At 37.2% G+C, this 17,609-nt stretch overlaps 1 protein-coding gene across 1 annotated transcript; it reads right to left on the bottom strand.

Moving 5' to 3' along the window:
• Window positions 1-11,258: 11,258 nt before the first annotated feature.
• Window positions 11,259-16,211, bottom strand: LOC149848893 (eukaryotic translation initiation factor 5A-2-like). The gene is made up of 5 exons (XM_090012830.1): window positions 16,028-16,211; window positions 14,541-14,663; window positions 14,387-14,443; window positions 14,231-14,305; window positions 11,259-11,633 (listed from the first exon to the last, which is right to left on the bottom strand). The coding sequence occupies exons 1-5, from the start codon at window positions 16,148-16,150 to the stop codon at window positions 11,532-11,534; spliced, it is 480 nt and encodes a 159-aa protein (XP_089868956.1). The 5' UTR covers window positions 16,151-16,211; the 3' UTR covers window positions 11,259-11,531.
• Between the last annotated feature and the right edge of the window lie 1,398 nt (window positions 16,212-17,609).

The following is a 17,609-nucleotide window of genomic DNA, read 5'->3' as shown; positions in this document are numbered from 1 at the left end:
CTTAAGATCATATTCATGTACATAATCGGCTGACAGAAAAGTCAACCACTGTGACCAGATTCATATACATGATCGGCTGACAGAAAATTCAGCCTCTATGATTGGATTCATGTACATGATCCGCAGATAATAAAAATATATTTGACACCAAGTTCATGTACATGATTGACTATCATCAGAAAATATATTTAAAATCAAATCCATGTAAATGATTGACTAACTGAAAAATATATGATCATATGCATGCACATGAATCAGCTAGTTGCAAAAATATATGATCAGATGCATGCACATGATCGACTACTGAAAAATACATATATATGCTTCAGCATCATGCACATGATCAATGAACTAAAAAATACATATGTTATGATCACATTATTGCACATGATCAACTGATAGCATACAATTATTCGGCACACTGATATATATATATATATATATATATATATATATATATATATATATATATATATATATATATATATATATATATATATATATATATATATATATATATATCAGTGTATATATATCATATTCAAACACATAAATCAACAGATAAATAAATATTATCATATTTAAACACATGAATTGACAGGCTAAAAATAAATATTTTAGATTCAAACACAAGAATCGCCAGGCAAAAAATAAATATTTCAGATTCAAACACATAAATTGATAGACTGAAAAATGTATATACCAGATTCATGAACATGAATCCACTGACAGAAAAATAAATATATATTTAATCAAATTCATAAACATTAATTGACAAACAATATATGATCAAATTTCTATTTTTTCTCTAAACCTATGCTTGAATCAACTTACACTAACTCCCTTCTCATTCAGATTTAGAGAAAAACTGGTACCTTAATTTTAGTTCTTACAAAAAACTACAGGAAGGAGAAAAAAATCATAGATGCTTCTTTTTTTCTTTTCTCTCCCTTAACTCATGATCTCTCTCTCTCTCTCTCTCTCTCTCTCTCTCTCTCTCTCTAAAAAAAGTCATAGATGCTTCTTCTTTTCTTTTCTCTCCCTTAACTCACGATTTCTCTCTCTCTCTCTCTCTCTCTCTCTCTCTCTCTCTCTATCTCTCTCTCTCTCTCTCTCTCTCTCTCTCTCTCTAGAAAGTGATTTCTAGAGAGAGGGGTTTTCAACCCTTTTTATAATTTTAAAAAAAATCTAGAGGGGGTGACACCCTCTTCTAGATACATGGGGTACTACCTCAAATCTCAAATCCTATTTTTAAATTTTTTTTAATTTATTTTAGGGTTATCCTGTGGAATATTTCACACTAGGGGGGGGGGCTTTTAGATGACCCAATGGGGTAGAGTTTTACCCCAGATAAAGGTCTACCTGATCGTTACTCTTTAAATTAAAATGCTTTTTTTAAGTTTTAAATTCATTTTAGTTTTAAAACAATATAGATGGATTATGGATTCAAGTTAAACCCATGATCCAAATCCATATCCAATCTAATTGGATTTCAACCCAAATTGGGTCCTAGTCAATATGAATCTTGGACTGGGTCCAAACCCATATTAACATTGGTCCAACGGAGTGGGTCGAGTCCAGTATAAACCAAAAAAGACCAAAAAATAGATGTCAATCAATTTAGAAAAATGAATTTTTTGAACCAACCGAGATCCAATTTCGATAAAACAGATATCCTACGAGATCTATGTTTCAAAACGGATCTAACTATGGTGTCAGATCAATTTTGCTTTTGAATTTCACTTGAATTTATCCTGAATTTTGCTTAAATTTAAATGTTAAAAACTAATAAATTCATTGATTTTTCGTAACATATTTAGATCTTGTCGTCGACTTCGGACCATGTCCAGACCTAGGTTGTCGTCAGCCCATATTTAGTATTTTTCATAATTTTGGCATATTAAATATAAATATTTAATTTAAAATTATATTTTTAGGCTTAAAAGTTATGAGATATTACATCCTTACCCCCTTAAAAAATTTTGTCCACAAAATTATAACATATCGAATAAATATGGGTAGTGTTCACACATATCAACCTCAGGCTCTCAGGTGCACTCATTCAGCCCGTGATGTTGCCAACACACTTTCATAAACAAAATCGTCCTACTCTAAAACATCCTCTCCTGATGATCCACAATCTCCACCAGTCTCTCCTCTGTTGTCACATCAGGTAGTACTTCAATTGCCTCATATTGAATAACATGTGAGGGGTCAGGTGCATACTTTCTTAACATCGAGACGTGAAAGACATTATGGATCTGGAAAAACTAACATGAAAGTGCTACTCGGTATGCTGACTCGTCAACTTGCTCAAGGATTTCAAAAGATCCAAGGTACCGAGGACTAAGTTTTTCCTTCTTTCCAAACCTAAAAATATTCTTCATAGGTGATATCTGAATAAATAAGTGATGGCCCACTACAAAGCTAAGCTTGGTACACCGCTAGTCAGTGTAGCTCATCTGTCAACTTTGCACTACAACTAATCACTGATGAATTATCTACATCTGGTCTGAGTAGTGTTAGATTGCCTCTAGAGACTCTATTGTTCTTACTTGAAATGCCAATACTGGCATGGTAACAGTTGTTGCAAGAAAACTATGTAAGTTTCGCATACATGTCTCAATCCACCATGCATGCTCTAAGCATATCCTCGAGAGTCTAGATCATACGCTATGTCTGCCCATCAGTCTGTAGGTGAAAAGTTGTATTGAACTTCAACTTAGTACCTAAGGTCTTCTACAACTAATGCTAGAAATGAGACATGAAGTGAAGATCTTGATTTGACATGATAGAAAGTGGCACTCCATAAAGTTGGACAATCTCATCAATATACAAATCTACAAGGTTGTCCAAACTCTGACTCACCCTGATCAGTAGAAAATGGGCACTCTTCGTCAATCTATCAACTGTAACCCAGATGGCATCATGCTCATAATGGGTCCTCAACAAACCCATGATGAACTCCATCGATATGTCATCTCACTTCTACTAAAGGATGTCTAAAGGCTGCAATTGTCCACCAAATCTCAGGTGCTCGATCTTAACTTGTTGGCAAGTAAAACATTGAGACATAAACTTCGTAATGCCTTGTTTCATCCTATTCCACCAATATATCCTCTGAAGGTCCTTGAAAATCTTGATACTATCAAGATGAACATAATACTTTGACATGTGGGCCTCACTCGTCAACTCCTCCCGAAGTGCTTTTGGAACCCACCATTTGTCTTCAAATAAGCTAGTCCCATCTTCATCATGATGGAACTACGCATTCAACTTTTGGGCACTCGCATAACTTCTCGAAGTCTGGATCAACTGACTGAAGCTCCTCAATTTAATCATTAAACTCGGGTCATGCCCTCATCCCTGCACAAAGGATGTGTCTGGCTTTGTTTGTAAATGGCTGCCATTTGACAAACTACACAAGCAAGTCCCAACTCTGACTAATCAAGTTGGTTTTCATAACCGATGTCTAACTGCTCAGCGCATCTACCACTATGTTTGCTTTACCAAGGTAGTAAAATATGGTGAACTCATAGTTCTTGAGGAACTTTAACTACTTGCATTGCCTCAAGTTCAGATCTTTCTGCATGAAAATATACTTGAGACTCCTGTGGTCAGACAAAACTTAAAATTGCTCCCCATATAAGTAGTGGTGCCAAATCTTTCACAAGAAGACAATGGCTGCTAACTCCGAGTTTTGGGTAGGATAGTTCTTATCGTGCACCTTCAGTTGTCATGAAGCATATGCGATGACCTTCCTATGCTACATCAAAACACAACCCAGGCCGATCTGCGAGGCATCACAATATACCATAAACCCTCCTGACCTAGAAGGCAAGGACAAAAAAGGAGTTGAGGTCAACCTCTTCTTCAACTCCTAAAAGCTCTCCTCGCACTGAGGTAACTAAACAAACTTCACCCCATTTTGCAGTAACTTCATCATTGGGGCAGCTATATGAGAAAAATCTTGGATGAATCGACGATAATACCTCCCCAACCCCAAAAAACTTCTAATCTCTGACACTGTCTTCGGCTGCTCCCAAGGCAATATTGCCTCTACCTTGGCTAGATCTACCTCAATACCCTTCTCTAATATGACGTGCCTGAGGAACATCACCCTGTCGAGCCAAAACTCACACTTATAGAACTTAGCATAAAGTTTATATTTCTTAAGTGTCTGCAATACAATCCTCAAATGCTCTTTGTACTCCTCGATGCTCTTAGAATATATCAGGATGTCATCAATAAATACAATGACAAACCGATCAAACCACAACTGGAAGACTCGATTCATCAAGTTCATAAATATTGCAGGGGCATTTGTAAGTCTAAAAGACATCACCAAGAACTTGTAATGCCTGTATCTAAACCTGAATGTCATCTTCAGAATATCTTCTACCTTGATCTGCAATGGATGGTACCTTGAACGAAGGTCAATCTTCAAGAACACCTTAGTCATGTGCAACTGGTCAAACATATCGCCAATCCTGGGCAAAGGATACTTATTCTTCATTGTGACCTGGCTCAACATACGGTAGTCGATGTAGAGTCTCATGAATCCATCCTTCTTGACAAGCAGTATTGGTGCACCCCAAGGTAACATGCTCAGCTTGATGAAACCCTTATCAAGAAGTTCCTGCAGGTGCTTCTTCAACTCAACAAGCTTTGTAGGTGCCATACAATATGGAGCTCGAGACACTGATTTTGTGCCAAACACTAGCTCGATCGAAAACTCAATCTCTTTATGAGGTAGCAAACCCACTAAGTCCTCTAGAAAGATATCGGAAAACTCACGGACTACATATAACTGCTTCAAAGGTGTCTTTTGACTACCCGTAGTAGACACACTGGCCAAAAATATCGCATAACCTTGGTTGCAGTACTTCAAGATCTTTATCATAGATACGATCTTCACCTCACGCACTGGCCTAGTTGCCTGAAACACCAATGCTGACAGATTGGGGTACTCTAAGTAGACCTTCTTACCCTGACACTAAAGAGTCACATTATACCGAGACAACCAATTCATACCCAGAATGACATCGCAAAATAGATTGTTTATCTTGCACAATATTTTCTATATCTTATTATGTAAAAGTGTTCAGGTACTGTACACATTATAGATTTTTGCTGCATAACCAAATTGATGTGTATGCATGATCTTAGTGTTGATTTTATTGTCTAGGTTAACTTAAATTTTGGACCCTAATCTGCGCTTCTTTTGGAATTTTAGATTGGAAATTTTCTTCTTTTAACATGTATAACTCTTTATTGAGGATGTCTATATAGTGCTTGTTTTGTTGTTCATGCATGCATGGGCTTATATTGAGTTGATGGATCTGCATCCGAACATGGGTCTTGTCAAGCTTTAGGTCCTTTTTTGTGCCTTGTTTTAAAGCATGTTTAAACTGAGCTTTGAATTTCAATGTGTTGGTTAAACTTTGGCCCATATTAAAAATGGATTGATGAAGGATAGTCAAGCTCTAATAAATCTAATTTATTATTGAAAGTAAATTTAAGTTTTTGATTAATAATTTAAGTTTGAACTTAATAAGCAAAAACTTAATAAATCCGATATTTTTTTGATAAATATGGTTTTGTTAAATCTAAACCAGTTTATGTGAACCTAAATTTGTTAGTATGAACCGGATGTTACATCAATTCATAAATCTGATTTGTGTTGCTACTTATTAATGTGTACTAAAATCTAGAATTCTTGAAGAAATAAAACCTAAACTTTCATGACGAATCTAAAATTGTTTTGCTTGAACTTAATCTATTAAGTTACAAATTATGTGTTAAAAATCTGGTTTTAATTCTAAATTTACTTAAGTCGACTAAATTTGAATGTCAATTGAAATCATTATGTCTGATTTGCTTTGGTTATACCTGATCTTTATTGACGAACAAAGCTGATTTTAGTTTATTATAAAAATATTGGTTTTCAGTCAAGCTATTAATTGGATTTATGGTTGGCATTATAAACCTAATTTTTGCTACAATGTGCATGCAATTTTAGCCATGAATATGAATTGATGTTATGCATAAGGTGAATGTACTCTAAATACGAGTTAGTAATCCTCTATTTATGTGTAATGGTTGTTCACTAAAATTTTGCAATGTCATTTAAATATGTTAAACTGTGTAGTGGTTATGAATGAACTGCTAATGAGCCTTTGGATACCATATGCTTGTGTTGTTTTTAAAATGACAAGTTTTGAATGCATTGCAATATTATTTCATTATATTTTTTAGTTAATTATAGCATATGCATTATATTGTTGAAATTGATTGGACAAAAGCCTAATTAGCTAATGTATGTTGATTTGCATGATTGTTCTTGTGTAAAGACTCATTAATTCATTAATAATGGTATAAAGGACCAAACAGTGTAATAATTGTTTTTCCTTAATGGTCCTCTAAAAAGGGTGAGAGTCTCGTATGGTGGTCATGGGAGACCATGAGGATACTAAATGGCATGTGCATTGTTTTCCTTAAGAACCTGATGAGTGGTTTGTATTTTCAGCCACAGTTGTAGAGAGTTTTCACCACCTTGCATGGGGGTGGTGTGGTTTGACTTAGCTGCAGTTATTGGTATACCAAGAAAAGTAATGTCAATGGGTGATGATGTCCTTATCATCCCAGCATTAGATGATGATTCCTAGCGTTTCAATTGAAGGTGATGATTCTCGATGTTGGTCGAGAGACTTGTATGAAACCTAGCTAATAAAATATAAATTGTGTGATAAGATACCACTAGGGATTGCCTTGGACCTCAGGATTTGGCTTATTTCTAGTATCCGTAGATTTTATGCAAGATAAAACTTAAATGTGTTGCATTACGTAGGAATATGAATTCAAAAGTAATATTTGATAATTAAATTAAAAAGTCATTCATGCAAGTTGCATTGGTTCATGCATCCTTAAATGTTTATGTGGTATATGATTTTCAATTAGTTGCCTTAAATTAAACTGGTTTATTTTGTAAGTCGGTTTTAAATGTGAATTGTTTATTAGAGCCCTCTTAAACTGATGTTTGATTTGATTTACGTTATCTTTCTTATTGTTGGATTTTGAGAGGATCTCATACGTAAACTTCAGTTCTTACCTCATTTTTAAAAATATTTTTAGGTAATAAGGCTCAGATGGAATCAGCTTGTTGTAGTGAGCGATGGTTTATGAATTATCGAGCCAAACTGCTGAGTATATACCATTTTATGGTTCTAGCGTCAATCTGCATTTCACACATCTCATTATCAGCTAGACAGATATAAAAATCTCAAAGAACTATGTACGGTCTGCAAACATCCACATGAAAATAACCAAGTACCTAAACCCATAAATAAAGATCATTCCTATAGGGCTTGGCTTTTTAGGGTCTTCTTGGGAGCCAGTTTTTGGGAGGAGATAAGAGGGGTGATGAAAGTGGAGAAGAAAATGAGATACGAGGCTGGTGTTGTCAACAACATACTAGCAAGGATGTGGTTGAAAATGGCCCATCTCAACACCATCTCTTATCTCAAATCAGGGTTCCCAAGGGTAGGTGGTATTTATTAAATCCTCATTAATGTTTGCAACACGTGATTTTTGTAACTTCCACGGGTTTCTTGTGATTATAAATTATATTTTAGAACTTTCACAAGGGCATTGCAAACATGCAAAATGCAACCCATGAATGTGATTCCCATCTGTGGATGTTGAAGCCTCAAAACTTATGACAATTTCACAAGTCTGATGGTGTGTAAAACTTTCACAAGCATTAATGCTTAGCTGTGAATGTGTTAAAGTAATGATATGACACATTTTAACTTGTCACACTTCGTGAGAAAGTTAATGCTTGGGAATGTAAATCACATAAATCACTTTCACATGAACAAAACTTTTACAGCTGCAATAAGCTTTGATCAAAACAAACATGCCCTAAATATCATCTCTCCTCTCATCTTTTCCAAACAGAGCCTTGAATATCTTTTGGGCATATTTTAGTTGGACGAAAATCGAAAAAAGAATCATCCCAATCTTTTTTTTTTTTTTTGAAAGGCATTATCATCCCAATCTTTATATCATAGATCTACCGTATACCAATGGAATTTGTCCAAACCACTGTCCGGTTAGCAAGCATCTATATTGAAAATTGTTATCTATGCAAAACTGTCTTAGCTGTCTACACTGCGCAGATTTGGCTCTATAGAAAACTATGATATAGACCATTTAGCTTCTCTCATCGTCAGGCTATGCCCATTCTGAAATCTTCTCAAGTGAGGAAACGGTCCAACTGTGATGTTTTTAAACAGGGAACCAACAAGTATCAGACGCAAGTTCAAATCCTGTGGCGTCAGCTCCTTGAACATTAAGCAGAAGCAAGGAGACTCCCTGGAGGCGAGGGGTGCACTGCGGTTTTATGCCACCCAAGTGTGATGTTGCACCAACGGGGTGCTCTGCTTGTTTGATAGGAGCTGTTAGTGCACGTCACCTTGTTTTGGGACGTTGCAAGTTCAAATCCCAATGGTATCTATAACTGGTGGGGGTTTGCCTAAACCCCTGCTTGCGTTTAAAAAACAAGGTGTGATGTTGAACAAGGAACCAACAAGTATCGGACGAAAAGAGTATTAAAGTGCGTACGCCAATGCATGCGTGTGCGCTAGCATGGCTAAGGCATATCTGGTATGAGTTTCTTTTCCAAGATAATGTCATTCCCAGCATAGTGACAAATATCGCCAGATCTATGAAAATCTCATGATAATATCGTGAGAAATTGCCTGAAAGTTTAAAACGGCAATTTCTCTCGAGATTTTCAAAATATCATGAGTTTTACATAAATATCGTGATTTAAATGCAATATTTACATTTTAAATGGCTATTTATTGTGAAAAATCCATGTATTTTTATTTTTAAATATTTTTTATTAATGTTTTCTTATAAAATAATTTTTATTTTATTTATTTTTGTGTTGCCGAGATTTTGCCAAAAAATGCGAGATTTATGGAAAATTTTCAAATTCTTGCGAGTTTTTGAAAAACAAGATTTTGGCGTTTTTAACGTTTTGTCACTATGGTTCCCAGTCGGTGCCTTGTCTTATGATTGGACAGAGCTTTCTTATTGTTTTTTCTATAGGCAAGCTTGAGGATAATCCCCTTGAGATTTGAACCCAAGACCGAGTATGGAGACGAGAGAACTGCTTCACTACGCCTAACAACTAAATCTAGAAGATCACAATAGAAACTCTTAAATCACAATTAGGGATGTAAACAGGCCGGATATAAGCAATACCAAGTCCGACCTGACTTAATCAGATTTGGATTCAGGTTTGGAGTCGTATGGGATCATCAGCTGAAACTGAATCCGGATCCTACTAACTTAAAATCTGACTTATACATGTATTTGGATTCAGATCATAGTCAGACTTCAGACTCATATTTGGATGCAAAATTCAATGCTGAGTCCGGAACTGATTGTTAATTGGGTCCTACTTTGGCTACCGGATCTGACCAATCGCGTTGACATGGGCTAATCTCAATGATTCAGGGTTCTGACAATCGAAGAAATCATCCGGTGACCCAAGCAGTTTGTGCATTCTACTTTAAGGATCATTTTCACTCCTTGCATGTGTCAGAATAGGAACCTGATGTTTGCCTCAAGTATTGCTTGGACAATCGTACATGCAATGATCACTGAAGGTCCTCTTTGCTTAAAGAATCTTATCTATTTTACACGCCATCTCACGAATATTTCCTTCTTTTTGCCGAAAGGCAAGCTTTATGAAGGCAGATGACCAAATCGCTTTTCTTAACCCCAAATCTTCTCCTTATCCATTAACTTGATGGTTTAACTTATTCCCCATGAGATATGATCTAACAATTATGCTTCACTTTAGCATACAAGATCATAAAACTTTGACCATCTCAAGGCAGTATGATTGCCAAAAACCCGTTTGGCCACTCAACTTGCTACAGGGTGGGCACGACTTGGCCACTTTAGGGGTATCAGATTCGGTGGCTCGCGAAAGAGACAAGTCCAAGTGAAAGCTATGGTGCCAATCTGATGGGAGTCGAAGATGCTTTTGGCTAGCCATGGATAAGAGCGGAGCGTTTCGCTCTCTTTTGGAGCATCACTAGTGGGGTTTATATTATAATTTATATGAGATGATGTAGCGGGAAAGGCTTGAAAGATACAGCCTCCCCATCAAGCACGACGAAGAATGGCTCCGGCCTAATTAAACAAGAGAAACAGGCGAAAAAAAAAAGCATACCTTTTGTAGCACCGTCGAGCCAAGAAACGCCATCTCAAGGATAGTGAATACGGATGTCATATACCGGCCATAATAGCACTTCCACAATCAACAAAATATATATATATATATATATATATATATATATATAAAGTTCACAGCATTTGCTATCCCGGGGTATGGCCAGATTTCACAAATTGCTCCAATCAAAAGAAGACACAGCTGGTGGAGGACACCTAGAAAATTCCTTGTTTTTTTTTTATAGGCCCTATATATATATATATATATATATATATATATATATATATATATAAAGTTCACAGCATTTGCTATCCCGGGGTATGGCCAGATTTCACAAATTGCTCCAATCAAAAGAAGACACAGCTGGTGGAGGACACCTAGAAAATTCCTTGTTTTTTTTTTATAGGCCCCTCCCCAACCACACATTGGCAAACCTCTGGTTGGTAAAATCTTTCAAATTCCCCCGGACCAGCAGAGAGTACACCCAGCTTCCCAGCTTGACCTTGCAACGAGGGGGCACCTTCCATGGGTTCGAACCACAGTCATCCCATGTCAAGTTACAAGACAAGGCCACACGTAGCCAGGAAGTCAGAGTCCTTATGAGCACCCCGGCTACTACTATATAGAACTGTTTGTGGGCTATTTTCATACAAAACCCAAACTCCCAGCAACCCAACTCAAAACAACCTGATTCATTGCTGCAAAACATTGCACGACTGAGACAAGTGACAAATGGATTGATCCCAGAGCATCATCGGACAGCAAACCACCTCGCTGATAAATGACAAAAAAAACTTAACAAGATCTGTCAACCTTGTGTTCCAAACTGTAGATTCCACCATTTTCCACGTAAATGGCATGAATATTACCAAACCAAGCAACCGCCATCATCATCATCATCATCACAATGAAGCCAATAGATACCGTTATGAATGCGAAAAAAATACCACACCATGTAGCATTCAAGCATGTGAAATCTGTAACATACATGCAAATGACACAAGTATTGGGTGATTATGAAACTAGCAAACTAAAATTCATGGGAAGTTGAAGCTGAATATCAACCAGGGAATGAAACAATCTTTTTCCTGAAGGGATCGTCATCATCTGGTTCAGTGATTGTGCAGCATACCACCCTGTGACTTAATCCAATAATAGTTACCTATTCTCTCTTATCAGTCTCACACTTGGCCTTTCATACAAGGCTTTACAAAATCCTTAATTAAAAAACACAAAAAAAAGTTTAAAAATCCCCAAAACAGAGCACACTGAACGGTGCCTATTTGGGGCCGATGTCCTTCAGAGCGCAGATTTGTTCCTCCCCCATAGCACACATCACAGTCACGACCAAATCCTTCCCTTCACCAAATCCTTCTTTAATCTGTGAAGTGCAGCACAAAAAGCTATTAAGCACACGGTAAATGGAAACCTCCTTCAAGATCATGGCACAACCTAGTAATCCCACAATATCAAACTTCTTATATCTTGAATAACGAGAATCAGGCATGGTACCTAAAACAATGACTTGACAGAGACTAAATTCAGACAAAACAAGCTAATTAATATTGCAAAGAGCAGCTCATGACCCAAGAGTTACACTTGCATCCAAGCACCAAGCATGCTCCTAAGCTCAATGAAGAACCATATATAGACTAGCTTTCACATCCTACATTTTCGAAATAAACAACCAAAGAACCATATATAGACTAGCTTTCACGTCCTACATTTTCGAAATAAATAACCAAAGAACCAAGTTCATGGAAGAACATGATACAATACTCAATAGCCAGCATAGGCAGCACCAGCCTTGCCAACAATGTGGGAGCCCAAGACCTAGGACAAGATCCAGCAATATAAATGCTAACTGATTGCAACCTGTCACATGGATATGTCTGGGATACAGTGAAACGGCCATTTTTATGAAGTTTTCGATATGACTAGTATATAAGGGGAGACAATACTGGGTCAGAATGGAGTATCCATGTCACATAGATCAACAAAATTGGATTGTATCTATCTTGAATGCACAGAGCTCTGAACATCTGATATCTGTTGGAATGACCAGAAGGTCCCAAAGCAATGACCATTGTCGCAAATATCTTCTTGAAATTGTCTTAGTCAGAAAAACACTAGAAATATTTGAAAAAAGTTGCTTTTGGGGGTAGAGCTCTTATATAGGCATTAAGGCAGTACACAACTTTCAACTGTATTTTATAACAAATTGTTCTATTCAGTAGCCAGATGTGATGTCAGGATGTTTAGGCCATGCTATCTTGAGTCTTGACCATGGAAATGTGAAATTCACAATAAATTCAATTTTTATCAGCCCATTTTTAACATGTCCTATTCTAAGCACTCCAATCCAAGAAAACACTCTTAAGCCATCCCTCCTCGGCACATAGAATAGAAGAACAACAATATAAGATTAAATAGCATAGATACTTGCAAATGGGCAGAATTTCACTGTCCACTGTAGATTGTTAAAAGAAAAGATGCAAGATGCATCTGCGAAACCATTACCTATCAACCAACCAGTAAATTTGGCAGTCTACTTTTATATTTTCACACACACACACACACACACACACACACACACACACACACACACACACACACACACACACACCAAGTCTGCAGCTCAGGGACATATTTTATGGATTATCACATGAAATTCGCCCTACCAATGACAGTGCATGGATGACATGTAGCAATTTGGCAAAATGCAGGGCCAAGGGCATCTCTTATATTTCTTATCAGAACTAATATTGTATATAATACAAATATGATATATTATGCCAGTTGCAAACTCCAATTTCGCTCCCATAACATGGCCCCCCCGTATATATTATTCTTAATGGAGAATTCCACAAAATAGCCATATCCCATATCTTATAGCTTCACTACATGACAATACAAGACTACAAATTCCTAAATTGCACTATGTAAACCTGAATTCATTGGGAAACAAACCATCACAATGACAATCACAAAATTAAATCCATAATGAACAACAAAATCAAGATACAACACCACAAAAAGATCATGAATCAGGTCATCCACAAAAAACTGATTATAACACATGCATGAACCTAGCCCTGCAACATGAAATGCATACACAAACAGCAGTGCAGAAAAACACCAATTTTAACAGGGCCATGGTGGTGAGACTGTGACAATGACTGCGAACCGACCTGGAACTGAAATACCAATTAATTCAGACTATCTGAAAGAATAAATCCTTGTAATGTTCCAAGGATAAAGATTAAGGACAAAGGTGAGAGAGAAAAGCTTTTTCTCTTTCAAAAACCCTAGCAAATATAAGGTATAAATGAACTTTAGTTTCCTGAAATAAGGTAATTATGATTGGTGCTTTTAGAACATAGCACTAAAAATTTATTGCTGAAAGACGAAGTTTCAGAATAGAAAGTGAACAGATAAATCCACTGACATGTGTTCAAAGAGGAACCATAATAATCTGTCTTTGAGGCGAACCAGCCAGCTTAGACCAAAGTAGATTGTTAACTACAAAATCCAATTTAGATATGCTTTTTCTCTTTTTCTTGCTTTCCAAAATACTACAAAAATCCCGTGAATCCTATTTCATTTCTAATAAAGAAAAGGAATCTGCTTGGATGCTGGACATGACAAGAGGAAGTAAATGAAAATGGATTAAACCGTCCATGGGCCATGATCTCATAATAAAAATAAAAAATGATGAACTAAATTTTGTTAATAGCTCATTTGGCACCCTTTGGAGAAGTCAATGTATAACTGCTAATTGCTATATGCAACTGAAATGCAGTAGCAAATCAAGCTAATCTTCCAGCATAGAAGAAGAAGGAGCTGATTACTAGTGATATATAAAAAATAAAACATTAAAATCATAAATAGAAAACAAAATAAATTGCACACTACAATGATATCACGCATCCAGAAACCACGAAACAATAAAAAAAAATCACTAGATCAACGACAAACCTGAGCAAGCAGAGACTCATCAGTTGGGAGTCTAAGATCATCCTTGGTGCTTCCATTTTCAGTCAAAAGACTCACCTGTTAGTTTTGACACGGAAGTCAGTAGGTAAGGAAGTTCACTAAATAGTAGATATCTTGAAGAGGGGAAAAGTAACTTACAAAACCATCTTCAGAGATGTCAATCAACTGATAATCAGTACGAGTAACATGAGGAACCTGTGGCAGCACATGAAAAGATGTGGCGTCAAAAGCCACTCAAAGACCAATTGTGATCAGAGGGGCAACTTCAAAGAGGAGCTTTAAAAGATCTCACATCACAGTTATGGGAAGAGGGGACAATATCTTCAAGCTTTTTCCCATTGAAAATGTCAATCGCCACAAAGTGACATTTGGCATGACCATGCTTGCCAGTCTTGGAGGTCGAGACTTCTACAACCTGTTGAAAATGCCATCATGTAAACTATCTGGAAAATGCATACTCTTAAAAAAAACGTTCACAGAAGAAATGTCAAACCAGCAAACTACATCGGTGACCAATTTGAGTAAGGCACAGGCAGCATGTGAGCTATGCAGCTAACTTGCCTTCATATTCATTCTTAACTTGGATATTAAAAGCACTAACCATTGAACCTACATCACTTGTTAACTGCTTCACGTGTTTAACTGGCTTCTCAAAAACTTAATTAAAAAATGGCATAATTAAGAAAGCAAAAATGGTTAAGACTCCCTCAAATTTTTGACGACTCAATCAAATAGGATGAAAAACAGGAGGAAGAAAGAAAGGAAAAGAAAAACATAAGGCTAGCAAGGACAACTCCCTAAGCTGCAACCAAATCCATTATCCAACTGATCAACCAGGTAATCTGTCAATGGCATTTACTAGTTGCGTTGAATTCCTACGACACTAAGGCTCGGTTTGGGAATCGGTGTTCGAGAGGAGAGGAGAGGGGTGATGGGAGTAGAGAAGAAAATGGGTGATGAGAGTGGAGTTGTCAACTACATCCGTGCGAGGACATAGTTGAAAAAGGCCCATCTCCACTCCCATCATCCTTCCTATTTCCCAAAACACCAAGCTTCCGGGCATCAATGAGGGCCCCATCTCCACCTCCCAAACAGAGTAATTTCCCTCACACGGATTCAGGGAAGTAAGTCACAATATCAGGTGTTTTCCATAATCGTTTATTATTGTTCTGCTAAAGAAAATAACCCACAAAAACAGAACCAAATATCCGGAAGAATCAACACCTACAAAAAATCTCAATGAATTTTTGGTCTCCTATTTGATCCACCAAAACAACGGAAACCTATCAGTTAGTCAGTAGCCACGAATTCAAAGAGGCTTATTTGTCAGAATGAAGGCTCGCACAAAACGCGATCTATTCCCAAATTTAAAAAAAAACATTTGTTGCAATTAATTTGAGAAGAATTGCAAGAGAACCAAACACAAAATGCATAATTGCATCAACTACCGCAAACGTGCATAATTCAAACAAAAATTTTGGGTTACACCAAGCATGGGAAAACCAATAGAACGCTACATACTCAAAATGAAAACATGTAGCAAATCGTTTTCCATATCCATAACCGCACAAAACCACCATCAAATGCAATAAAAAAATAACACCAATGCCGATACTCACTCAAGAAACTCCTAAAACAATAGGCGAAGAACAGACCCCCCCCCCTCCAAATCCAACACTCGGGTTGATAGAATGCGGACGAAGAATCTAGAGCTTCCGATCGCATCGCGTAAATGGAGAATCAACGAAAGCGGAAAACATAGAGAGAGAAAAGAATCACCTTGCAGGGACGGTTCTTGATGACGATGTATCCGTTCTTACGGATGGTGCCGGCCTGCTGAGGGTAGGTCTTCGATGCTCCCGCATCGGCCTTTGACTCGAAGTGGTGCTCCTCGTCCGACATGATGCCTCGGGCAACAGAGAGAGAGAGAGAGAGAGAGAGAAGAAGCGCCGAATCAGGAGGAAGAGACGGGAGGATCGAACCAAGCAGCCTCTATTTATACCCTCGCCTGGACGTGCGCCTCAGCCACTCTGGGCTTTAACTCAAACCGAGAAACACGTCGCATCCGGAAACCTTTTCGGCCGTCCGATTAAAGCACGAATGGACGTTCAAGATGCTCCCTCGGTAAACGATGCGAGAGTGGTGGTACGAGACACCATGACGTGCTTGACCATATTACTGTTCCGACCGTGGTTGCTTTTCTCAATATATCGTCATATTTTGGCGATATTTTGTGACCAGGGGCTACGTCACTAGTGTATACTTTTATCAGCAAACCGTTAAAATCGATTTTCATATATTTTTAGTTATATTTTAAGTTTTAAAATTTATAGCACAAGTACTGAGAACAATGAGCCAAGCTTGAAAAAGGCAATCACGGTTGGGTTAAGCTCCCCCAACAATGTAGTTGTGTCAGCCCACAAGTTTCCTTAATGGTACCACGTACTTGTGAATGTCATCAGGTTGACGAGACATCAGAAGCTCCAAACCCAGGAGGAGCGTCCTTTGCCGGTGACCTTAAGGGTTTTAATGTCGACCGAAGGCCAGCTAGTTAATGTACGGTCAATTTTTTTTTAAATGATCTAAAAAAGGCAATGTAGTTGTGTTTAAAAGAGATGACACAACGTGTGATATGCCATGTGACCTGACACGCGTAAAATATTGTTTATTATTATTTATAAGCACATTTTTATATCGGATAGTTTCTCACTACAGTCCTACTTTGACCTAATATTTCATATCTAGTACTATTTTTTCCTAAATTTTTTTATACACGCACGGTTTTTCTAGTAATAATCAAGCAAATGTTCTAGAATTTCTTTTGTCCTGATTAAAAAAATGTGATTGCCCTTTGCCTTTGCCTTTGCCTGCCGTGTTCTGATAGCGTAAAACTCCATGGGCTAACCTTTTGCCCCAGAGAGTCTACATGTCAAGATATCATGAATTTGCATCCAATTAATTTCCGTTTTGGATGACATTTTCTTGAATTTGAGTAAGATCTATGATAAATATATTCAGGTTTATTTGGTTTGGATCCAAGTTAACATTATAGTTGGTCTAAATTAGAATCATGCTAGCTAGGGATGCACAACGAGCCAAGCTAACTTGGACTCGACTCATTTAAGCTCAGCTCAAACTCATTTAAAAAATAAATGAACCGAGCTTCAACAATTAAGGTTTCAGGCTTGGAACACATAAACGAGCCGAGCTTAAACTGGCCAGATCGAATAAGGTCGGTAAGCCCGATCCAAATTAGCATTATAGTTGGTCTTCTTTGAAAGAGGCGTGAGTTCAACTCCCACTGTTTGCATCACTTTTGAAAATGCATTTTACAAAATTTTCAAAAAAAATTAAAACATTT

Source organism: Nuphar pumila, chromosome 1 (assembly GCF_984573655.1).
Source record: "Nuphar pumila chromosome 1, dmNupPumi1.hap1.1, whole genome shotgun sequence".
NCBI classification, from domain to species: domain Eukaryota; kingdom Viridiplantae; phylum Streptophyta; class Magnoliopsida; order Nymphaeales; family Nymphaeaceae; genus Nuphar; species Nuphar pumila.
This window is presented reverse-complemented; position numbering and strand designations above follow the sequence as displayed.

Excerpts from the sequence above, each read along its gene's own strand:
- LOC149848893 (XM_090012830.1), bottom strand. The coding sequence starts at position 16,150 with ATGTCGGACGAGGAGCACCACTTCGAGTCAAAGGCCGATGCGGGAGCA. Across the intron at positions 14,664-16,027 it reads TCAAGAACCGTCCCTGCAAG|GTTGTAGAAGTCTCGACCTC; the intron begins GTGATTCTTTTC and ends CATTTTCAACAG. Across the intron at positions 14,444-14,540 it reads CCTCTTCCCATAACTGTGAT|GTTCCTCATGTTACTCGTAC; the intron begins GTGAGATCTTTT and ends GTGCTGCCACAG.